The 26,017-nt window shown below is 37.8% G+C and overlaps 1 protein-coding gene and 1 pseudogene across 20 annotated transcripts in view; both read right to left on the bottom strand.

Annotated features, from left to right (window-relative positions):
- LOC102116898 (immunoglobulin kappa variable 2-30) overlaps window positions 1-26,017 on the bottom strand; it is a 970,872-nt gene that overhangs the window by 163,194 nt on the left and 781,661 nt on the right. For 2 of the 20 annotated variants that reach the window (XM_045368502.2, XM_074011288.1), the window contains exons 1-2: window positions 2,766-2,842; window positions 2,212-2,520 (exon numbers count right to left, since the gene is read on the bottom strand). The exons of 17 other annotated variants lie outside the window; for them this stretch is intronic. In XM_045368502.2, the coding sequence (XP_045224437.2) occupies window positions 2,212-2,520; window positions 2,766-2,814 (358 nt within the window). In that variant the 5' untranslated portion in view covers window positions 2,815-2,842. Of the gene's footprint in view, window positions 1-2,211; window positions 2,521-2,765; window positions 2,843-26,017 lie in introns of those variants that run through there. One more of the 20 variants, XM_045368501.2, reaches the window with a different exon arrangement.
- Window positions 12,469-13,621, bottom strand: LOC102141052 (protein IMPACT pseudogene; annotated as a pseudogene).

The raw sequence follows: 26,017 nt of genomic DNA, 5'->3' as shown, positions 1-26,017 counted from the left end.
CACCACTGCCTCACTCAGGAAGTAACAGGAGGAATGTGAGAAGCTGGGATGAAAACACTATTTTGAGGGATCTGTTTGTCTGATGCTGGTAAGAACATATTACCAGGGGAAGCTTCCTTATTTAATCCCCTTAGGGCAGGGGTCATTTGAGAGAAAGAGAATAAAAACAAACAAAACACTTAGGCAGTATGACAGCTTTAGTGGACAGTCCTAGGTGGGTTCCATGATACATAACCACTGGTGTTCATAAACAGTGTGATTCCCTCTTCTTGAGTCTGGGCAGAATTTGTGACTTCCTTCTAGCATAGACAATATTGCAAAGCTGAAGGTACTTTGCAGATGCAATCAGGGTCCCGAATCAGTTGGGTTTGAGTTAATCATAAGGGAGATTATTCTGAGTGGATCTGACTTAATTAGGTCAAAGCCACTAAAAGAGGAACTGAACTCTTTTTGTTACCAAGAAATTCTCCTAGCTGGTTTGATTATTAGTAGCCCATGTGGCAGGAAACTTCAGATGTTCTCTAGGACCTTAGGGTGATCTCCATCCAACAGCCAGCAAAAAGCCAGGACCCTCAGCCTTAGAGTTACTATGAAAATAATTCTGTCAAGAACTTGAATGATCACAGAAGCAGACCCTTTAAGTCCCCAGGTGAGAATGCAGACTGGTCAACACCTTGACTATAGCCTGTGAAACCTTGAAGAGAGGACCCAGATAAGCTGTGCCCAGGCTCCTGACTCATAGAAACTGCGTGTGAATTATGAAAGTGTGTTAATTTAAGCCACTGAGTGTGTGATTATGATAATTTGCATGGCCAGTCAACTAATAATGAAATTTCAGATGTAGTGAGATAGGGTTACAAATTTAGAAACCAATGTAAATCTTATTAGACTGAAATGCTGCAAAAACCTATTTTGCCAGAGTTTCTCTGCTTCCTTTGTGGAAGATGTAGAAGACTGAGAGAGGCCAAGGTAGGGATGGAGGGGCACAGGATCGCTAACTTTTTCATGATCGTACACTTGCATTTCTGGAGACCACTCTACCTGTAGTGTTAGAGCAATTAGAAAAGCAAAAAGAGAGAAGATGAGAGAAAACCTTGACAATGGACGTGGAAAATATCATAGAAAAAGGACCTGTAATCCCAGCCCTTTGGGAGGCCGAGGCGGGTGAATCATGAGGTCAGGAGCTCATGACCAGGCTGCCCAACATGGTGAAACCCCATCTCTACTAAAAATATAAACAATTAGCTGGGCGTGGTGGCAGGCACCTGTAATCCCAGGTACTTGAGAGACTGATGCAAGAGAATCACTTGCACCTGGGAGGTGGAGGCTGACATGAGCCAAGATTGTGCCATTGCCCTCCAGCCTGGGTGACAGAGTGAGACCCTGGAAAAAAAAAGAAAAAAGAAAAAGGACATGAACACTGCATGAGGAGTAAAAGACAAGTTATTAAACCTAGAGCTGAGAATCTAACTTTTGGGAAAGGCACAGAGACAGAGACATCTAAATTAAATAAGCAGAGATAACTACCTCACAATTGTTAGGTTTCTAAATAACTAGAAAAAAAAAAAATACAAAAAATTAGCCGGGCGCGGTGGCGGGCGCCTGTAGTCCCAGCTACTCGGGAGGCTGAGGCAGGAGAATGGCGTAAACCCGGGAGGCGGAGCTTGCAGTGAGCTGAGATCCGGCCACTGCACTCCAGCCCGGACGACAGAGCCAGACTCCGTCTCAAAAAAAAAAAAAAAAAAAAAAAAAAAAAAAAAAAAAAAAAAAGAAAAGCCTTTTAATGTGGATTCAGCAAATAAAAGTGGAGAAAAGTCAAAATTCAGGTGAGAAGGTCACCTATATCTGAAAGATATGGCAATAATTTTGGTTATTCAGAGCATTTTAAAAAAATGACTACAAAATTTTCTTAAAGTTTGAGATTTTTCTGTTGGTAAGGGTCTTTGACATAAAAACATACATTGAGAAGTAGAAAATTTCTGAGAGGTCCTGATGCAGTAAAGAAATTAATAAATTATAAAGCTGGTTGTAACACACACACGTGCACACACACAAACATCAATTTAAGGATTTTCGGATAGTTTGACCCTTTGTTCAAACAAGCCTATGACAGCAGGCTGATGGGCCTGGATAAAAAGCCACATCTGAGGGATTAGAGCCTCAGGGAGCAGCTGCCTGGGGAGGTTTTTGTTTAGACCTAAAGCACTGTGGGAGGAGAATTCTTACTCTGCAGACAGTAATAATCTGCAGCATCGTCAGCTTCCACAGGATTAATTGTGAGGGTGAAATCGGTCCCAGACCCACTGCCGCTGAACCTGGCTGGGACCCCAGTGTCTTTATTGGATGCTTGGTAAATCAGGAGTTTAGGAGGTTGTCCTGGTTTCTGCTGATACCAGTGAATGAGGTTTATTCCAAAGACACTGACACTCTCACTGGCTCTGCAGGTGATGGTGGCCCTCTGCCCTGGAGACACGGCCAAAGAGGCTGGAGACTGGGTCAGCACAATGTCCCCATTGCAGCCTGAAATGATAAAGACAAATAAACTATATCAGATATACTGAGACTGTCCCCAGGTAGGCCCATGCATTGGTGACACTTGTAACCACAGTCATATGCAGCATCTTGAGTAACCAGAAAACACAAGATAACTGGGGAACTTACAAACTCCAATGAATGCCTTAAATCCAACAGCCAAGAACCCAACCAAGAACAAAAAACAATGGTGGCCACATGAGTTTGCCCAATGTTTCTCTATACCCCCTCACCTGGAGACCAGAGCAGGAGGATCCACAGGAAAGGAGCCCAGGACCCCATTTCTGAGAGCTGAACTAGAGGCTGCTCCTCAGGGCCCCTGACAAGCTGCCTTTAAGGATGCTCTAAGCAGCTTGGACCGTTGCCTAATGACCCAACATGCAAATCAGCTCAGAAAAGTTTGGGTTGGTGCTCAAAGGGGACACCTGCTCTTATTTCACCCAGTGGGAGTTGGGGCTAACAAAACATTTCCTAGGGTAGCTCAAGCATGCCCCAAGGGATTTTGTGACTTTTTCTATTGGATCTTTGCCTGCCAGTCTACTTGAGATACCATGTGGAGGAGTGTACTGCGGCTGCCCTGCCATTTGGATATGTTATTTCAGAAATACTTTTGATTATTCAAAATTAAAATTTTCTATCATTATCAATAATCATGCATTTTAAATTGTTATCATTGTGAGACAGAGAAAGCAAGTTGGGTGGCTTTTATGAAACTGGTTCATATGGGAAGGGGAAGTTTGTTCCACTGAGTGAGTGGTATTTAAAACAAGTCTATAAATGTTATCATGATCTGGAAAGGATGAGGGGAGTGAGTATGAAACCTTGATGAAGACTGGAAAACTAAACTAATCAAGGAACTTGCCTCAGTGTGGACAAGGCAGGGTCTCTCCATCTGCTTAGTCCTGAAACCAATGCTCTATCCACCAGAGTCCCTCAGGGGCAGAAGAGTCATTGTAGTGGATCCTATTCAGAGTGGAGAATAACCATCCCCCAATTCCTGCTGGTTCCATCTGCTTGCCACTGGAAACTGAGAGCTAAGGAACTCCATCTCCTCCTACAGCAAGAGAGGGTGTCCACACCAGTCAGCTGGCACTCTCACCCCCCAATAGGTGAAGGTTTTCCCCCACCAAAACCAGTCTAAAATGTCTGGAAGAGGGAACTGCATCTTCAAAAGTGCGGACACCAACAAAAGGCTACAAGGAACTTGAAAAGCCAGGGAGCATGATGCCAATCATCACTTCTCCATGAGCTCCACTCCAGGATTCTATTCTGTTACTTGTGATGGAGTTCAGGGCCAGAGAGGTCCCTCTACACTGCTTCCAACTGTGCACTTGAGTCCCTGATTACTCAGTTCTATTTTTCATTGATATTAACATGCATATTAGCTCTACTTGACCAAAAGTTTTCTTTTATCACTCTGAGGGTTGTTTTTATGTTTTTAAAATTTTATTTTATTTTATTTAGACTAAAATAAATTAGTGGTTTCCCAAAGGATCTAGGTAGAATTACAATAATGGTTTTTCTACACCTTAAATCTACATTTTTATAAACAGTTGAAAATGAACACCTGAGAATTCCAGCTACACCTTAGGGCAAAGGAGATGAAGAGTGGGAACTTAGATTAGTGTGGTGAGTTTGAGTGGAAAATTCTGTAACCCTCTTGTTTTTCCTAAATAATTAAATTAGGCTTACCTAGCTCTATTCCCCTAGAAGAAAGTAGGAATAATGGAATTTGAGTATTCCTTGAAGAAACAAAGAACATTTTCAAGAAATTTAAGAAGTTTTCATACTTCAACCTTTCAGATGTCTAGTAGATATCTCTGGAAAACAGGGCAAGCATCAATTTGTGGATTGAAAAGAAAGATAAAATATTTCAGAGGAGCCGGTATGCCATGAGGAAAGTCCTGAAAAAATTCACCTGAACCCTTGGCACTTTTGTGCCATGATTAGGGTTGGGACAATCCTTGAGCTTTTCCCCCTCCTACAACTCTGGGTGGAGGAGGACAGAAACAGAGGTAGGAAGTAAAAGGCAGACGATTGGGGCAAAATTTGCATTTTTTTTTTTTTTTTTAGGCCGCCAAGAGGACTGATCATTAAGAAGCCTGTAGAAAATAGAGACAAACTTGACCAATTTAAATTGTCCACTGTCCTGTCCTCTGTCTTCTACTCTTTCTCCAGCAACCAAGCGATAAAAAAGACCTACTAAACACAACCTGCAAAGACACAGTCCTCAGACTCAGTTCTGAGGTGGAGGTAGGTAAGGTAATGATAAAATGCACCCACATGTGTTTGGAGCGATCAAGAAATAATGAACTATACCATATTTTGGCAAATAGAAGACTTGGATAAAGCAACCCCATCAAGGATAAGTAATTTGAAGTGAAATAATACTGAAAAATTACAAATTTACCATGGGAGAGGGCTATATGACTGACAAAAATACATAGCAAGTAAATAATACATTAGATAACTCCTCTGAAAATGATGTACTCTAGTAAAACAAAAGCATTTTCTCCAGCAAATGATTGTAAAATTAGAAGACACACCAAAAAAAAAGCACTTAAATTTATTTTCAAGGATGAGATAATTAGCAAGAAAATAATAGGTAAAATAAACGTGTCTGGCTACAGGTACAGGATTTAAAAAGTAAAGCAGAACTAGTTATTATAACATAGAAAAAATATAATCAGGTAAAGAAATAAATGGAGTCAAAGACACATAAGGTAAGCTTAGTAAAGGAATAAAGTTCAGAATAAAGGGCAAAAAAATCAATTACAGATAATTATAGAAAGGACAGAAAACAGGCACCCAATATACATGGATAGTTGATGTGTTTTAATTATAGAATTTAATAAAATAACATATGAAATAAAATGTAATAACATAATGACCAGAATGTCAATATGTTCAAGTGAAGATATGTTAAAACACCCCACCATAACATATATATGAATTACATATTTATTAAATACATAAATATTAAAAGATACATCTATAAAAATTATATAACAAAGAACTTATATGAATATATATCTGACTTGGTATTTAAAGAGACTATTTGTAAGCCAGAAGAAAAAGGAATTCTAAAAGAAACAAAAAATAAATATATAAAGAAAGCAACAGAAACCTAATATAACGTTTCTAAGTAGAAGTTTTAAATCAATGTCAAACATAAAATTATACACTGAAGAAAATCAATACATATAAAAATAAAAATAGACTATAACAAAGACATCTCACAAAATGATGAAAGCAAATTTAAATTAGAAAAATAATCCATAAAATGAAAAATTAATAAATTACACCTCACCTAAATTGAAGTTTTTGATCTGAAAAGAAATCTCTCTTAAAGGGTTGTAATAAATTGAAAGTGGACTTAAGCAATTTAGCAAATGAACTCTTGAGCAATTATCTCAGAGAAATAAAACATTATTATACAGAAACTTGTACACAAATGTTCACAGAAGCTTTATTTATAGTAGCTAAATAAGGAAATTACCCAAATGTCTTTCAGTAAGTAAACAGTTAAATAAACTGGGGTAATCATATCATAGAATACATTCAGAAATAAAAAGCAATAAACTACTGCTATACCCAACTTTGATGAGCCTCAAGGGTATTATACTCAGCGAAATAAGCCAATCTCGAAATGGTACTTATGGTATGATGTCTTCTACGTGGTGTTTGCCAAGGGTTAAGGATGGGGTAGAGAAGGTGAGGGTGGCTGTAAAAGGGTAACACCAGGAGTCTTGTGGTGATGATTTAGCTGAGTTTCTTGATTACAGTGGTGGTTATAGAAGGCCACATACATGATTCATTCACATCGAGCTACACACACATAAACACAATCACATAAACAAACAAAAATTGTGTGCATGTGTAACTTGTGAAAACTGAATAAGTTCTATGGATGACACCAATGTTAATTTCCTGTCTTTGGTATTGTACTATGAAAGATGTCAAAATTGGAGGAAATTGAATGAAGATGCATGAGACTTCTGTATATTTCTTTGCAACTTCCCGTGAACCTGTAACTATGTAAAAACAAAAAGTAAAAAAAAAAAACCATAAGCTTTATTACTTGAAAACCTTGAAAAAAAATGAATTGCCCTTTTCCATGAAATAATTGGCAAAATCTTAAAGCCTTATGCCTCCCTCTGCTGGTGGGAATGGAGGGGGATGGAAAAGCCCTTACTTTGGTGGCTGCAATGTGGATTTCTACAGACTTTCCTAAGTAATCTCTGCTCACTATTGGAGTGAAATTTAGAATATGTATACTTGTTAACCCAAACTTACTACTAAGAAAATTGCCTATAGAAATAAAAACTCCATATTGTCTAAGGAAACATCTGAATGCCTATCAGTAAGAGATGGCTAAATAAATTGTGCTATTTTCATATTATGAAAAGTCATACAAGTTTTGAAAGCGTTAATTTCAAACAATTGATCTGTTTATTATACAATATCAAGTGTAAAAGCAGAAATGCAAAATGTGTTTTATAACACATAATCCAATGTTTGAGAACCTACAATAATAACGACAGAACTATAGCATACACAATATAGCAATTTTTTTCATATATTAAATATGATTCACATTTCTTGGGGTGACTATAGTTTTCTCACTAATAGAAGCACAGTAAGTTGATTGAACCAAAAATCATGATACAATTGTATAGGGCGGAAGTCAGAGCACTGGTTCTTAAGCTCAACTCTAGGGAGAAACTATTTAACCAGCCTAATATGCTACATACAGTTTTATTATTGTCTAACTGACTAGAGAAAGAGAAATAGTCAACCCCATCCAGCTCTAGATCCTGTGCCACCTACATGGTGGAGAAAGAAGCAGAGACACTTGTGATGTTAACAGTCCACAGACATAAGCTCACTAAAGCACTGAACCCTAAGCATAGGAGTATAGAATGCTTCTCTTCCCCTATACCTTACCCCCATATTATTAAAGGCCTATTTCTAGCACTTCCCTTCACTCAATATATTTTATCTGGCTATCAAGTAAAAATTATAAGGCATAATAAAAGACAAAAAGACACGGTTTGAAGAGATCAAGCAAGCGTCGAAACCAGACATGGCAGGGATGTTGTAATTTTTAAAAGAGGAGAAATGTAAACTGAAAGATGAAGATCCCAAGAAAAAGCAAAAAAAAAAAAAAAAACATGCTAGAGATGAAAAAACAAAACAGAACACTGTAACAGAAAGGACTGGGTATGGCTGAGAAAAAAAGAGTCCGATTTTGAGAGTATATTGACAGAAATCTCCAAAAATGAAAAGAAAAGAGAACAAAGACTGAAAACCAAAGGCCCAAGAACTGTGAGACAGATACAAAAGGTGTTACATTGTTTAACCCTTTTTCTCTTTAGAAAAAAAAGTACACTTTTCTACCGGCATTCATGTGATTTTACATGAACACATTCTTTGTGGATGAAGCAAATCTGACTGATTTTCAATGTGAAATAAAATATAAAATCTATTCTTGGAATTATTTCTAAACAGAACTTGTCTCTAATCCTAATATAACAGAAATGTATATGATAATCAGTATTTAATAATTTTTTGTGTGGTAAATTTCAAAAATTTATGTTTCAAGAACAACATAAAGTGGAATATCAAATTCCACACAAAAATATCACATTTCTCTTCAGGTTGTCTCGCTAGGCTTGTCTTTGTACAAGCAGCAAACTTTGCAGTGACCTGTTGGATTTCGTTTGCCTGATGTTGGTGGTATGCTCTTGGGGAAAGGTATTCCATACAGGTGAAGAGGTATGATATCATCAGAGCAAGGGTGACCTGGAAGACTTTGCTGCCCTGGCTTGTGATGCTTTAACAGTATTTTTTCAATCCATGTCAGTCTGAAGTTTACATGGCTAATCGTGTGCTCAGGATTATCCTTCTTGAACAGGATGTAGAGGTTCAGTCAGCACTGTAATGTTTAGAAGGTAGTGAAATACTTCCTTAGACCAAATCTTGTGCTTTCTGAAGAAGTGAGCATCAAATCAGCTGAGTCCACTGCTCCCATCTTCTCATTAGGGTCCACAATGACATATGGCTTCTTAGTTTTCTTTCCATTTCTGTTGTCTGCTTCAATGACAGTATCATTGTGGAATGTTGGTCACATTCTCACTTTCTTCTTGAGGTAAACACCGTAGTTGCAAGTGCTGCCAGCAAGTACTCTTGGGCAAAAGGCAAATAGGTTAACGAACACGAAGAAAAAGGAGGAGGACGGGGTGGAGGGGTGATAAAGGAAACAGTATTGACTAAAAATATTTCTAAATTAATGTCAGACATCGAACCACAGATCCAGGAAGATCAGGAAACACCAAGCAGTATAAATGCCAAAATAAGCAAACAAGCAAAACAAACAAAGAAACAAAACAAAAACAAAAACAAAAAACACTTGAGCATATAATTTTTAAACTATAGGAAGTCAAAAACAAAGAAAAAGTATGAAAAGAGAGAGAGAAAGAGCATGAACATAAGAGAAACAAACCTTTTGTATAGAGGAGCAAATGTAAATATTGTATCCAACTTCTGTGAAACAGGAAGGATTCTTCACTTCAATGCAAGCAAGAGGAGAGGAGAGTGACGTGTTTTGTGCTGAGAGCAGAAAACCACCAACCTAGGATTCTGTTTTCTATGAAATCATCCTTCAAAAGGAAATGATAAATGATGGCTTTCTCAGACAAACAAAAATTTGGAAAATTTGTTGCCAGTAAACATGCTTTGTAACAAACAGAAAAAGAAAAGTTCTTTTGAGAGAAGGAATATAGTATAGGTCAGAAATTTGAATTTGCATAAAAGAAGAGCATCAAGAAGAAATAAGTGAAGGAAAAATTAAGGAACATATTTTTCTTATTCTTAACTGATATAAATTTTTTTCAAAATAATAGTAATGTGATTATTATGCATGCTGCTGTATACATTTACATATATAAATACATATACACATATATGCATACTTATTTATACTTACATATAAGTGAAATGAATGACAATAATGCAACAAATGGAAAAAATTAGGAATACTTTGTTATTATCAGGTACTCACATGACCTATGAAATGTTATAGGAGTATTTGAAAGTGGGCTTGGATTAGTTGTAAATGTATCTTGAAAACTTCAGAACAACACTAAAAGTGGTGAAAAAATCTAATATGCTAATAAAAGAGAGAAAATAGAAATGTATAAGATGCTAAATTAAAACCATAAAAAGGCAGAAACAAGTAAAAGATAAAAATAGAAAAAAAAAACCCAAGGACAATAAATAGAAAACAGTGAAAATATGGTAGACGTTAATCCAAGGCATCAATAATTAGTTGGAGCATCAAGTGTCTAAATGTAGAAGTTAAAAGACATATTATTAGAGTATAACAAAAAGTAAGATTCAACTCTATGGTGTCTATAAGAAATCTAAATATAATATTAAGGCACATATAGATTGAAAAGTACATGAATGGAGAAAGATGTACCATGCTAATATTAATCAAAAGAAACCACAAGTAACTATATTAATTTCAGAAAAGAAGATCTCAAAGCAAGGAAAGTGATCATGGACAGAAAGAGCATTACATATGAAAAAGGGGCAAATTCTTCAAGAAGACAAAGCAATGCTTAACGTATGTGAGCTTAACAACAGACTGTCAAAATAAATGAGGCAAAAACTGATAGAACTACAAGAAGATACAGCTGAGCCCATGATTATAGTTAAAGGCTTCAACACTTCGCTATCATAAATAGATAGATCCAGGGGGCAGAAAACCCATAAAAACAGTCAAACTCAACAACACTACCAATGAGCTATGTATAATTGCCATCTGTACACTATTTTGTACAAACACATATTTTTTCAAGATCACATGGAATATTCTCTGTGATAGACTTAATTCTGGGTCATAAAACACACAGTAACATATTTAAAAAAAAATAGAAATCACTCAGTGCCTTCTCTCAAACCACAATGGGATTAAAATATAAATCAATACCAAAATGCAGACAATACCCAAATATGTGGAGATTAAACAGCACACTTCCAAATAACAAAAGAGTCAAAGAAGAAATCTCAGGAGAAATTTTAGAAGATTTTGATCTAAATAGAAATAAAAACATGACTCATCAATATTTGTGGAATACAGCAAAAGGAGGTGCTGAGAGGGAAATTTATATTATCAAATGTATAAATAAGAAAGAAGAAAAATCTAAAATCAGCAATCTAAGCTTTCACTGTATGAAATTAGAAAAAGAAGATCAAATTAAATCTAAATTAGGCAGAAGAAAGGAAATAAATATTAAAGCAGATATAAAAAAATTGAAAACAGGAAGTCAACAGAAAAAAAACATTGAAAGCTAATACTATGAAAATACAAATAATATTGGTAAGTCTGAAGCCAAGCTAAGGAAACACAGAAAGCACACACATTACTAATAGCAGAACTGAAAGAGGGGACATCACTACAGATCCCACGAAGCTTAAAAGTATGTTATAGTAATATTATAAACAATGCTATGACCCAAACTTAATAACTTTGATGAAATGGACAAAGTCTTTGAAAGAAGGAATCTACCAAAAGTAACTAAAAGAAATAGACAGTATAAACTGGCATACAAATATTTTACATATTTAATAAATTGAATAAATAACTAACAACCTTTATAAAAAATAAAGCACCAGATTCAGATGGATTCAATGGTGAATTCTATCAAATATTTAAGGCACAAATTCTTCAAATTCTCAGTCTATTTCACAAGATAGAAGCAAAGGGCATACTTCCTAAGTCATTCTGTGATGGAAATACTAGTCTACTAACAGAACCAGGCAAAGACGTTCCAAGAAAATAGAACTACAGATATTTCTCATGAACATAGATGCAAAAATCCTCCACAAAGTATTAGCAAATTGACTACAACAATGTATAAAAAACACTGTACAATATAGTATGCCAAGTTGGATTTATGGTATGAAATCCATACCAGGTATGAAAGGCTGATTCAGTAGTTAAAAATTAATTGATTTAATCCAGTGTCAATTCTTGTGTATCCAACACAATTGAGCATCCAGAGAATGGAATATTATTCATTGCCTAAAATAAACAAGCTATCAAACCATGAAAGAACACGGAGGAAATTTAAATACATATCACTAAGTGGAAAAGTCAATCTGAAAAGACTGCATATTATATTATTTCAACTATATGATATTCTGTAAAAGACAAAACCATACAGACAGTGAAAGGATCAGTGGTAGTTAGGGATTTGGGAGGGTGGGGGATGAATGGGGGAGGTGAACAATTTTTAGGGCAGTGAAACTGTTATGTCTGATACTACAAAGATGGATATTTCCTATTATACTTTTTTTTTTTTTTGGAGTGGAAGGAGACTACTGACACTCCATATTTATTGCTTACATTACAAGAATTAAACAAAAAAAGCAGAGACTAGAAAATCACTTTCTGAAATTTCACAATCACCAATTTGCAACAGAAATTGAGGCATAATATTTATGCTAACAAATATGTTGGATGAATTATCACCTCAGCACATAACTGCAGATGGATACTCCTGGATTTTCACTTAATCCGTTAATCAATGATGAACACTATAAAATGAAAGGTGACATACTTGTGAACTAAAATCACAAGAAGAAACTCTCCAAGATCAATCTTAAATGAGCTGCTATTCCAGTAAGCCATAAAGAGCAGTAACAGGCAATATTCATTTAACAGTACGAGAATCTCGATGACAAGAAATCAGGTATTTATATTCCTCTAGAGACATTTCTTCTCCACCTAACAAAGGCACTTGACATGCACTGAAATGGATAGTTAATTCAGGTACCGCCCTGGGCAACTGTTACCCTCCTAAAATTAGATGAAGTGGTGATTAAGTTCCAATTAGTTCTCCCAAATAAGCCTGAAACACACATGAATAGATCATAAGTTCTTTATTTTTGGCAGATGATATAACCAAAGAAGAAAAGTTAATGTTGGTATCCATGCTGAATTGGCTGACTTGAGCAGTCAAGGATACTCTCTCTGCACAATATATTCCTTGATGACTATGTAATGTATATATGATTATAGGCAAATTAACCTTTCCTATAGTTTCAGGTATTAATATTCATTCTTCTACTTGTCTTTTCTTACTTTTTGTTCTTTCCCAAAACCTTAGATGACTCCTCAGGTGAATTTGTGTAGTTCTTTTCCACTAGTATGTTTCTGGCACAGTTGTTGATATGTTTAAAGCGATCTGGTCCTAGCAGAATCCCTCCATACCAGCGTGATACTACCACCATGACATTCTTCACGTTCAAAATCTCCATGAGATGAAGAAGACGCTCACCAGCTGCTGTTTCCCCATAATCCTCACAATCCTGTAAGAAAGTCTGTTTATCCTCACAATATATTCTGTAGGCAGAGATGTGGTGGGTGGCACTAGCTATTTTCTTATTCTCATACAATTTGGAAGGAACCATTTTCACCTGTTTGGGACAAACTACTGGAGCCAAGTGTGCCTGAAAAGTACTTCTTTGGTCTGTAATAGGAATGCCATGATCAATCGGAGGTAATTCTTCTATTTCTACTTCTGTCCGAGTTTCACTGATATCAAAATCCAGTGCTTTAACCGAACCTTCTGGCTGACGTGCTAAAATGAGATCATCTTCACATTCAACCTCTTCCTCTTCAGTTTTCTTCTTTACATCTGGGCCTGGTTCTGTCGTCTGAGATTTTTGTATTAGAACATCTCTTATTTTCTCCACCCACAGGTAAAGAATACTTTCACCAATATTCTGTATATATATTTCCTCGAGGCTATTTGATAAATCCGCGCATTCTAGCCCTTTAAGCCAAGGAGCATTCAACTGGTAGATAAGTGGAGCTGTACCTGAGTATTCATTCGGCAGCATCATCTGCAAGCAAAGCGTCCATTTGGGGTCATCTATATCGTCGCTAATTCTAATACAAAATATTTTGGCACAGTCGTCAATGACACACCATTCCTCGCCATAAATGGCTGCCATTGCTTCAATTTCCTCATTCTGCCTCTGGTCGCTGCCTGCGTCTCCCTCAGCCATGTGGCCCAGGGACCCGCCCTGCAGCCGCCGCCTGCCGGTCCGGAGCGAGGGGGCGGGGCGCTGCGGCTGAGAGCCTAGAGCTGGCTGCGGCGCGAACGGACCGGAACCGCAACTCGTATACATTTTTCAAAACCTATAACATGTACGACATCATAAGTGAACCCTAATTTAAACTAAGGAACCCTAATCTAAACTCTGGGTGATAATGTTGTGTCAATGTAGGTTCACTATGGTGGGGAATGTTGATAACTGGGGAGGTTTTGCCCGTGTCAGAGAAAGATACGAGAATCCACATCTTCCAAAACTACTCTAAAAATGAGCTCTTTAAAAATATAACTTCTTAAAAAATAATTAGTTATTTACACTATCTAATATAGCAACTTGAATTGTGGGAAAATGAGTAACAGTGAGAGATTTGTCACGTTTTCTTTTATTATAAATCAATTATTAAAAATATTATTCTTACAAAATAATCTTTTTTGAATTTCAGAGTATTGCTATTACCAGTAAAAATTAATGATAAACCTTTAAAAAGTCTGCCTTGTAATTGGTTATTTTATCTCAAAATCTGTCGCCCTTAAGTATCCAGAACACGTAAAATTTTGTAAGAATTCTTTCATCAGAAAAAGACTTTGAAATTTTCTCATACTGTCAATAGACTAGGAGTATAATATTCTTAATTCTAAACGGGAATCTCCCCCTTCTGTATATTAATACACCATGCCAAAACGTTGACAACAGCAGCAAAGTGGATCACTCCACACTGGACAAAGATAAGAATTGATAAAATTTGTAAGAACAGCCTACGTTTAGATCCAGGTGGGAAGCAGGCCACTGTGGGTCTCCGGTCTTGGCCACATTCAACTACATGAGGACAGACTTATATAGATCTGTTTTCTTGTAGTTCAACTTCCTTGTCAAATTCTGTTTGGGGCTCCATAAGTGTAAAAACACATTTTTTATATATATGTGTGTGTGTGTGTGTGTTTGTGTGTATATATGTAATAATATATATTACATGAAATCAACCAGAATTGTGTTTTAACTTCTTTGTTTTATTTCCAATGAACAACAATCAAAAACATTAAAGTAAGACATAATAGGTGAATGAATTGTTTGGTGGTCACTCTTACTTATAACGAAATAATAATGAGACAATATCTTCATTAAGAAAGTGGAAATGGTGACTTTCTGCCTTAAGGGAGCAGGGGACTCCGGGTTGTAAACTTCCCCTCTGTCTTGATCTTTCTTGTGCAGGAGTTATATATATATATCATATATATAATGTATACATGATATATATAAAATATATATCATATATAATGTATACATGATATATATATATTTTATATATATATGACTTGGGAAAGAAGAGTTTTGGCAGTGGAATTTTTTGTGTCCATTAAGCTGGATTCAGTGTTGGTAGGGTGGAGTGTGATCCTATTTGTAGGAAATTTGGGGGCTTATCAAGGAAAAAGAGGTGACCACAGAGTGGCAGTAACACACGCATTTATTGGGTGAAACTTTGAGGGGCTCACAGGGACAAGTCCATCACAGCAGGAGTCTTTGCAGAGGTGAAGGTGCCAGGTTGCTATTCAGAAAGGAAGGGAAATGAGAAAACACGTGAGGAAAGGGACGCTGGCGAAGGGGGCTTGTGTGTCTAGGTGATGTCACACAGCAGCACGATGGGGACACCCTGGGTCAGAAAGCTCCAGAGGACAGTTGCAGTTTGGGGATTTTATTGCCTGGATCTTACCTTATTTATTGGCAGCAGGTGAGGTTTCCTGGCATATACAAAGCAAGCAGTGTCTAAATGGCAAAAAAATAAAATTTGAGTGCTATTTTTGAAATAATTAGTTGTGTAAAATTTGAACTTGATGGTAGTAGTTTTAAAATAAACCTGCAGTTTAGCAATACACAACTTCGAGGGCAGTAAACAGAGCTTTGATTCATTTATATATCGCTGTTGCACATCCTGTAGTCTTTGTTCTGTAGACTGTATCAACCTAAACTCTCCAAACCCATAATGCTTTGCACTAGAATACATACCCATGTGTGTGTTTCCTTCCCATACCCAAATGGAGGCTCCTTATAGCATTGATTGTGGTGAAGGATTCATGGGTGTGTACTAATCTTCAAACTCATGAAACTGTGTACATTAAATATGTACAGTATTTTTTTTTGTATGTCAATTATCTCAATAAAATGGTTTTTAAAATCTCAACCAGCAGAGATTTTTAGCCTAGTCCCAAATGCAGATTGTCTAGAGTGGATTCCTGGCTTCAAGGCACTTGTAATGAAAGCTGGTTGTCTTTTCTAAATAACTATAAATTGTCACCCGGAAGAAGTAAAATTCATGGCTAACCATTCTGTGTTACAGGTTCAGAGAAGGCTCTGTGAGCGTGTTTATCCTCCAAATTTATATATTCTCTCTAAACACTGGGAGACATTAGTATGTTTACATGTCTGACTTCTCTGGGTTGTCAAGACCCCATTTTTGATCTACCTAATATGAATTTGTATCCAAATGTTTAAATTCTTTTTCTTTCCTTTTACTTAAAGTAAATACTAAAAAAATCCTGCAGAGGTACTCAACCGAACCATAAAAATGAATTTGAGAATCATGTGTTGGAGATGAAGGCTTTTTATCTGTAAATGTTAAACTTTCTGCTGAGCCCGACTCATCCACAGACTAACTGGATAAAGTGAGACAATAATTCCATTGCCTACCTGAGCATTCCCCACCTTAAAAGTTTTTAACTTCCTCTAAGATCTCTGCTCTAGGCTCACTCTGGAAGACAGGATCCTCTATCTTGAAAAGAAGTTTTTCTCAAAAGCCAGAGCTTGTTTGGAAGTTTAATAATTTTCATTTTTTTAAATGTGAGATTTGTCTATTCCACCTTGTAAGAAAATTTGATTTGCCAGACAAATGAAAAGTGGAAAAGTCAAGAAGAGTTTAGAGATAGAATCAAGGACAATAGCATTTTAAACTGTGGTTACCTCTGTCTTTGAAATAAGAATTTGTATAAATATACTGAAATGACAAAGTAAACAATATTTTGTATTTTTAATTTAGATAAGATAGTTTACTTGCAGGAAAATGGAGAATATCAACTTAGAATTCTCAAATCCAATGTTTTTTCTTCCAGTTTAAATAATTTCAAGAATCTATAAAATACTTAGATAAACTTTAAAAAAAGAAATTTTAAGAGCTTCAGAAAAAAACAAGAACCAAATTATATCCCTTACACTAATTTCTGAAATCAACCAAAATTGTGTTTTAACTACTTTGTTTTATTTCCAATGAACAACAATCAAAAACATTAGATAAAGTAAGATGCAATAGGTAAATGAAGTGTTTGGTGGTCACTCTTAGTTACAATGAGATAATAATGAGAAAATATCTTCATCAGAAAGTGGAAATGGTGACTTTCTGCCTTAAGGGAGCAGGGGACTCAGAGTTGTAAACTTCTCCTCCGTCTTGATCTTTCTTGTGCAGGAGCCGCAGGTAGCTCACTGTTTCAGCGGTCTTTAAGCAGCAACAGTCCTCATCTTTCTATAATTCTGGAATTGTTCATACTGGCTCTTCTATAACACTTTTTATGCCAAATAAAAAAAATAAGGATCAGCAATAAAATAAAAAGAAATAAAATAGAATAAAATAAAATAACTTATGAACTCCTGGAAGTAGTTATGGGATAAAATTATAAAGTTTAACAAAAAACTAGAGCCTACAACAACTTACTAAAAACTAATTTAGTCAAATTTTACTCTTATCTTATACTCTTGCTCTCACAAATTAGGAATTTTCTCAACCCAAAGAATGATTGCCTTTCTTATATTCTGGAATCCTAACAGCCATAGGTGAAATTTGAAACTATGAGAATTTATACTAACCAGAATATCCTAGGAAATCTGTTATACAAAAATTAACTATTTAGAGTAAAATAGAAGGAAAAACTTGTTGATTCCATGGAAATAGTTAACTGAATATTTGCTGGTCAATAAAGCTAATCCTAAGTATGCCCCTACATAACAGTGACATCATTGTTTCTGGATTAATGCTAAGTTTTCAAGATTAGTTAAAAGCAATTTGCCTTGGATTCAGACTCATAGTATTGGTCATAACTGTAATTCAACTACCACCAGAAATTGTAGAAGACAACAACAAAAAAGAAGAGATAATGAGAAATAGGTTATGAAATGTACCCCAATGTTAACATTTGTGAAGGAGAGGGGGTGTTTTATGAATATCCATTTTCATAGCACTGATATCTTCAATTTGATAAGCAAATGCAAATCTTTAAACCAGAACTTGGAACAGGGTAAATATGGCTCTCATGAATTTGACCTGACTTCACCCTGGGGTTGTATTGACATAAGGACTAGACGGAGGTACACACAGCAGAAGTAATGAAAAATTATAATGTCAAATTTTAGATCCTCCTAACTAAAGCAGCTCAGATACTGTATAAAGATTTTTTTAAAAGTTATGTGAAAATGCCCTGGAACTGTTTCTGGGCTGCCTAGTAACATTCTGGCTGTGGTTGGATGGCTGATTTACCCCAGCTGGAGGTATCAGTACTGTACAGCTGAAATTTGTGGGCACTCCCCTCTGCAGTTGTCACCAAATGGCTTATACTTTTATTTTCAAAATCCACTTGTGATTCTAAGAACTCTCCTTTTCTCTCACAAAAGGCAGTTGAGGCAAATCAAAGACTTTTGGGATAAAATGTTATATCCGCTATGAAATGACAAAGTCTATTTAGATATTTGCAAACTAAACATTTTCACCAATCGCTGTGAGCCACACTCCCGCTGAGTATAGCTTGTGTAGAGTGAAATCACAGGCATGTAAGTGGCTGTTTGGTATAACTGGTAATGGAGAGGTAGGAAGTTAAAGAGTGGGAAAATACCAATTTCTGAATATTACCAAATATTATCGTGTTAAAAATATAATAAAACCTGCTAATCCTAACATATACCCAACTTTTGTAGCCATGAGTATGCCTCAATTTTCTTGCTGTTAGGCTGACTAAATCTCATTGACAAATGCAGGAAACTCAGGGAGGATCAGAATGCACTTTCAAGGTAGCTCTCTCTTCTGTCATGTCTAGTTGCTCAGAGATCACTTTGATCACCTTCATTCTTCTGCTTGAGCCATGTGAAATAAGGCTGTTACAGTGATGGGGCCAGAACCATCTGGATCTTTCTACAAATTATTCCCTTCAGTCATCTAACATCTACCTGTGAAGCCAACTCAGAATCTGCCATGCAGGCTTCCCATGCAAACACCTGTGGACAGCTGGGCCATCCCAAATAGGAAGGTTTGTGTTTGGAGCTATACCACTGTGTGAGGACCTTGCAGACCCTGTTCACAGCAATGAACTCCAACATCCTCAGCCTCCACCTTGCTGAATTTACGTGTGAAACCTGTCCCTGACCTGCTGCCACTGAACTCGCTTGGGACTCCATAGAATTTGTGAGAAATTAGGTAGATAAGAAGCCATGGAGACTGGCCTGGCTTCTGCAGGTACCAATCCAAATAGGTGTTTTCATCACTATGCAGGAAGCTCTGACTAGACCTGCAGGAGATGGAGGCCGGCTGTCCAGGAGGGACAGGCAGGGAGAGTGGATTCTGGATCATCACAATATCCCCACTGGATCCTAAAATAATAACAGTGAGAATTACATTACATACAAACATTGTGAGACATTTTTATAATTTAGGTTTATTGTATATGTTAGGCTACTTTTTTGTGTTTGATTAGATTCATACACTACATTTATCCAGTATCCAAAAATGATCCAATAATTAAAGGCACAAAGTGGCCTCTCTCTTTTTGAAGTTCTCAACAGTGCACTATTCTTTTTCCTTGTAGCTTGTTCTTAGTTCTTACAGGTCTAAATATTAAATTCCCTTTGCTGAAGGGCAAGACATCTGCATCTGACATGTGAACAGAACACAAGTGGGAGGCAGTAGAATCCCCAAAGCTCACCCTCCAGTCCCATTCTCCTCTCTTCTGTGCTTACCAGGGACCCAGAGCATCAGCAGTCCGAGGAGCTGAGCAGGGAGCCTCATCGTGAGAAGGTGAGCTGAGGAGTCCTGATCACTCAAAGCAAGGTTAGAGATGAGCTTTTATCTCAGGTTCACAGGGGAAGGTCTTCCCTAGGGTACAACATGCAAATCCCCTGGTGAGTGCAGTAGTGAAGAAAGATCCAGTTGGGATCAAAGAGTGGGCTTCTTATGTAAGCAAAGTGACACAAAATATCTTTTGTGCTGGTGAAACCAAAATAAAATATTGGTGTTGTCTGGCTTACAAGGGTGACATTCTGAAATACTATGAATCAATGTGGAAGACAGTGTGACTGCAGCCTGTCACTCTTCACAATTCATATGCTGCTGATGCAATGGAGATTCTTATGATGAAGATGTGTGTCAATCTCTAGGTGGTGAATAAGCTTTCTTCTTGGCTCCACCCAGCTAATTCTTAGGAGGAAATAGCTCTCACTAACTCTGGTGCTCATTGATAGAATGTCTCCAAGTATCAGGATGAACTTGAAACAGTTCTAGAGTTATTTGGCTGTAGTTGCAAGACTGATTTCCTGCAGCTTGTATTTCACTGTAGTTGGTATTTCTGGGCACTTGGTTCTATAGCTGCCATTAAATGGCACTAAATGATGCTCCAGTGAATAAGCTAGCTGTAAAGCGTGCTTCATAAACAGAGTTCATGGGAAGAGGAATGCATATTCCATTCCATTGTATCTAATAAGTGTCTTTGTCTTTGAAGGCAGGAAGGACCTGGTAGGCCTTTATGGATTCTGGAGGCAAGAAATTCTGTACCTTGGAATACTGTTCTGGCTCACTGACTGACTGATACAGGAGTCAGCCAGCCTTGAGTGGGACGGGGGCCAAAAAAAGGGCTCTGCAGCAGGTTCAGCCTGTAGCAGCCCTGCCTCTCAGGCCAGTGCAGATGCAGATGAATTGGACAACACAATAAACATCTGGACATAACTGACGCTTTGAGAACACTCCACTAGCACACCAGATTGCATAATCTTTTCAAAACATTTACTAAAAGAGACCATATTGTTACCAGAAAAGGGGATTTTGAACCAAACTCCAAGAGAGGATTCTTGGATTTCATGCAGGAAGAAATTCAAGGAAAGTCACAAAGTGCAGTGAGAAGAGATAGTTTATTGAAAACTACTCCATTACAGAGTAAGGCATCCTCAGAAAGCAAGCAGAGGAGCACACCATCTTTATTTTAAGTTTTTCTTATATAGGAGTGTTGTCTATGTACAGACTAAACTAAGCTGTGCCTACATGCGGATGAGCAGACATTATGACAAAATGTATTATTCTGTTGATTTAAGGGAAACTATTCTTGACATTCTAGTGTGTGAATACATCAAAGCATACCTATAGTTATTTTGAAAGCACATACAGTTATGGGATTGGGACATCTGGACTTTCCACTGCTGTAGAAGTGTGTCCTTGCAGGTATCCTTAGGCTGTTTCCTCAACTATGAACATCTTATGACCATGGATCATGGCTGGCAAGGAATGTGCCTTGTTAGTCTCAAGATGGAGCTGTGTTTAAAATGGCATTACTCTGGCTCTCCTAGGTTTCACTTTAATATTTTGAGCCACAAGATATTTTGATAAAATTAAATAGATTCAAATTATGCAAAATATATTTTTGAAATCAAGAAAATTATATTTGAAATTCACAACAGAAAGTCATAAGAAAAATCCCCAAATATTTGAAAACAGACTAACAAAATACTAAAAAGAAATCTGGATCAAGAAGAAACAAAAAAATGAAATAAGAAAGTATTTTGTACTAAAATACAACATGGAATATCAAAATTTCTGGAATGTAAGAAAGCAGTCAATGCATAGCATTGAACTTACAGCACTAAGTGGGTATATTAGTAAAGTATTAAATCAATCAGCTCAGGCACCTGCCATACCTGCCATACTAGTAAAAGAAAAATTAAAGTAGAAATCAGGACCTTTTATGCTTAGAAACATAGGAAAGTGACAAGCACTGTCTAGTGCTTATTTTATTTTCTAGACATCAGTCTGAAAATAAAAACACATATTAGCAACTTCACAAAAGTCTGAGAGTGGATGGGCAGAATGAGTAACTGCTCAGAGGGAATGAGAAAGCGGGGAAAGTCAAAACAGGATCAGTATGCAATATTATTATGGACTGTAGATATGTGAAACTCCATGAGCTTTGACTTGGTGTTGTGGTTTGGATGTTTGATCCCTGCAAATCTTATGTTGACATGTAATCCCCAGTGTTGGAGGTTGGGCCTAGTGGGAGGTGTTGGATCACAGGGGTGGATCCCTCACGAATGGCTTAGCACCATTCCCTTGGTGATGAGTGATTCCTCATGAATGAGTTAGTTCACAGATGATCTGGTTGTTTAAAAGAGTCCAAGTCCTCCCCCTTCTGTCTCTCTTGCTCCTGCTCTTGCCATATGATACACCTGCTCCCGCTTCACCTTCCTCCATGATTGTAAGCTTCCTGAGGCCTCACCAGAGGCAGATGCTAGCACCGTGCTTCCTGTACAGCCTACAGAACTGTGAGCCAATTACATTTCTTTTCCTTATAAAGTAGCTAGCCTAGGTATACCTTCTTAGCAACACAAGAACAGACTGACACACTTGGTCAAAAGATAATAGTCATGCAGTACAGGCAGCTTTCCATTCTTCTGGTGATTGGTGCCAGTGAGGGTCACTTGGCAAAGGCATAAAGTGCCCTGAAGGTCATCAGTGGCAGCAGGTGATGCCAGGACATGCTATGGTCTTGTCACAGTATGTTTAGTTTTGCTGTAAAGGAATACCCGAGGCTGAGTAGTTTGTAAAGAAAAGAGGTTTATTTGGCTCATGATTCTGCTGGCCGGAAGACTGAGTGTCTGATGAAAACCTCAGGCTGCTTCCACGCATGATGATAAACAAAGGGGAGCTAGTGTGTGCAAAGATCAGGCCAGACAGGAAGCAAGAGAAGGAGAGTGGAGGTGCCCAGCTCTTTTTAACAACCAGCTCTCTCAGGAACTAGTAGAACGAGAACTTCCTCTCCCTCCAGGGAGGGTATTGATATATTCATGAGGGATCTTTTCCCGTGATCAAAACACCTCCCACTGGGGCCGACCTCCAACATTGGGAATAAAATTTCAACATGAAGTCTGGGAGACACAAACATCCAAACTACAGCTGGTCTCCTCCCAGTGATATGAGTGAGTTTCCCTGCAGCCTTGAAAGGCAGTTCGTGTAGAATGCTATCTCTATTATCTTTGTGGAGTGGGGAGATAAGTAGAAAATAAAAGATAAAGAAAGTTGGAAAAGTGGAAAAATACCAATCTCTGAATATTACTAAATATTTTATGCTTAAAAATACAGCAAAAATTGCCAAACCCCAAAATGTATTCAACATGTATTGCCAAAAATCTGTGTCGATAGGCTGGCTGTTAAGTTGACTAAATTATATAGACAAGCATAGGTAAAATCAGTGGGATTAGCATGGGCTTTTATTCACCTTTCCTTTCTTTTATGCTTGTTTACTCCGAGGGCACTTGGATCCCCTTATTCTTGCACTGTTTATGTAAGGGCCACTGCAACTGATGGGCATAAATAGGAGTTTCTTAGCTGTAGCTGAGGCTCCCATGGTCCAAAGTCAACAGCTACACCTAGCACACCACTTATTTATGGTTATGGGAAATTATTCCCTGTTCTGCAGCATCATGCACTGACACAGACTCAGATAAGCTGCTAAGCTGCTTCTTGGGCAACAAGAAATAAGAGCAACTGGGCTAGAGCAAGCAGGAAGGTTTCTGTTCGGGGTTGTATCACTGTGGGTGGAAGTTGTGTACTTTGCGTGCAGTAATAAAATCCTACATCTTCAGCCTCCACCCTGCTGATCTTCAGTGTAAAATCTGTCTCTGACCCACTGCTGCTGAACCTGTCTGGGACCCCAGAAAACAGGTTAAAAAAAAACTTTATAGGTCAGGAGCCGTGGAGACTGGCCTGGCTTCTGCAAGTACCAGCACAAATAGGTGTTTCCATCACTGTCCACAAGGCTCTGACTAGACCTGCAGGAGATGGAGGCCGGCTCTCCAGGGGTGAAGGGCAGGGAAAGTGGAGTCTGGGTCATCACAATATCGCCACTGGATCCTGAAATTAGGAGAGCAAAATGCAAGGATATAAACAAACATTAGGAGACATTTTTATTGTTTTTCTTTTGTTATTTATTTCATAATAAGTCATTTTCAGTTTCTGTCTTATTTTGATTTCTACCTTAAAATGTATCAATTTCAAAAAAGCACAAAAAAAAACAGAGATTTGCAAAGCACAAAGAAGTCTCTAGATACCACCTACATCATGACCCTCTTTCTGTGTCAGAATCTTCACCAGAGCAGAGGCCCTTGTTTCTTCTAGAATCTTACTCAGTCTCACAGATTTAAACCTCACATGGCTCATCCTGGAGGATAAGGCGAGCACACCTAACACATGGGAGATAGAGGGGCCCCCAGAGCTCACCTTCCCACCCCATTCTCCTTGCTCATCTCCTTCTCTCCTTCCCAGGGACCCAGAGCACCAGCAGCCCCAGGAGCTGAGCAGGGAGCCTCATTGTGAGAAGGTGACCTGAGGAGTCCTGATCAGTCAAGGCAAGGTTAGAGCTGAGCTTTTATCTCAGACTCACAAGGGAAGGTCCTCCCTTGGGGACAATATGCAAATCCCCTGGCGAGTACAGGAGTGTAGAAAGAGCCAGCAGGTACGGGGGAGGCATGTTGTGTGAGCAAAGTGACATAAATTTATTTTCTCTTTGGAGGACATCAAATATATTAATCCATGAGAAGACTCAAGTCCAACAACCTTGACTGAGAGAAAATAATGTGTCTCTTACAGATGGAGAAGTAATAGCTTGAAAGGAGTCGGGCACATTCCTCAGCCCCGGGCTAACAACAAACAAGCCCAGTACAAACACATCCCATCCCACCACATATCACCATATATCTCTCAAACTTCCTGAGCCCAGTACAAACACATCCCATCCCACCACATATCGCCATATATCTCTCAAACTTCCTGAGCCCAGTACAAACACCACCTGGAAAGTCTCCAATAAGGAGACAGCCGTTCGAAGTTTTACTAAAAGCATGGGAACCAAAAGAATTCCTTTGTTCCCCTGTAACTTTCAGGCTATAAAAAGCAAACACTCGCATTGTTCGGGGCCCTCTTGTATGCTGCGAAATGGAGGGTCCAAGTTTGAACTTGTAGTAAAGATCCTTGCCACTTGGCTTTGACTCTGGACTCTGGTGGTCTTCTTTGGGGAACAAACGGTCTGGGCTCAACAAGCTCAGTTTAAAGCAACAGGAAAATGGGAAATAATTTTAAGTCTCAGTAGGTGGATATGAAATTCCCGGTAGCTAGTTGTTACAATCAAAGGATTTCTAAGAAAAAATTGCCTTGAGACAATGGGTCACAATAAACAAAAGCTAATTTTATATATTTTTTTCTGAATGGTGCTTAGCAAACTTTGCAAATTGAAACTATCCTCACAGGGTTAACAAGAATTATATGGTGGATTCTAGGCAGAAATAGAGTCATAATTAAGCATTAAGCAGGTTGTACTTTGCTCCACTTCCTTGTAGCCAAATGCCACATAGCACTCCATACAGATCACTTGCATCCCCATTGTTTCTGTAGATAGGGTTTCTGATCTAAGAATCTTAAAGCTTTTGTTTAAGAATTGATTTGCATCCCCATTGTCCCTATGAATAGAATTACTAATGTTACAATCATAAGGCTTTTTGTTTAAGAATAGCTGAGGCACTTTACAGCCTGATTTCCAGTAGAAGGGCTGAGGTGAACCAGTTCGAAGACCTCCGCAGAGGAACCAACTCACCATGAAAATGTAGTTTCTTCATTTCCATGACTCTGCCCTACTTTATTTGACCCATCAACTATCCGCAAACCTTGTCCCACTCCAAACTCCTTAAATCCCTAGTTCTAAACTCCTTATGAAGGCAGATTTGAGGCTTCCTCATTTGTCTGCCCTACAATTATTAAACCCTTTCCCTGTTACAATCCCTGGTGTCTTGGTATATTGATTTGCTGTGCTTCAGGCAAACAAACCTATTACAAGTACGAGTACAACATCAATTCTTTTCATCATGTAGAACCAGGTCCTGTCACGGTTTCTGGTGTCTTGTTTGCTCTGTGTGAGAGCCTAAGACTCTCATCTGGACTGTATGTTGGGCCTCCACAGTATACAGTTCAAAAGGAAATTCTGTGAGAAGAGCAAAAACTGGATCCCCTTTTTTAATGTCTCAGGGTAATCTGTACCTATGTCTAACATTTTCCTGGTCCTCTCCTTAAAGATGATCA

This window comes from Macaca fascicularis, chromosome 13 (assembly GCF_037993035.2).
Source record: "Macaca fascicularis isolate 582-1 chromosome 13, T2T-MFA8v1.1".
Lineage (NCBI taxonomy): Eukaryota > Metazoa > Chordata > Mammalia > Primates > Cercopithecidae > Macaca > Macaca fascicularis.
Note: the sequence above shows the minus strand (reverse complement) of the source record. Positions and strands in the feature narration are given on the sequence as shown.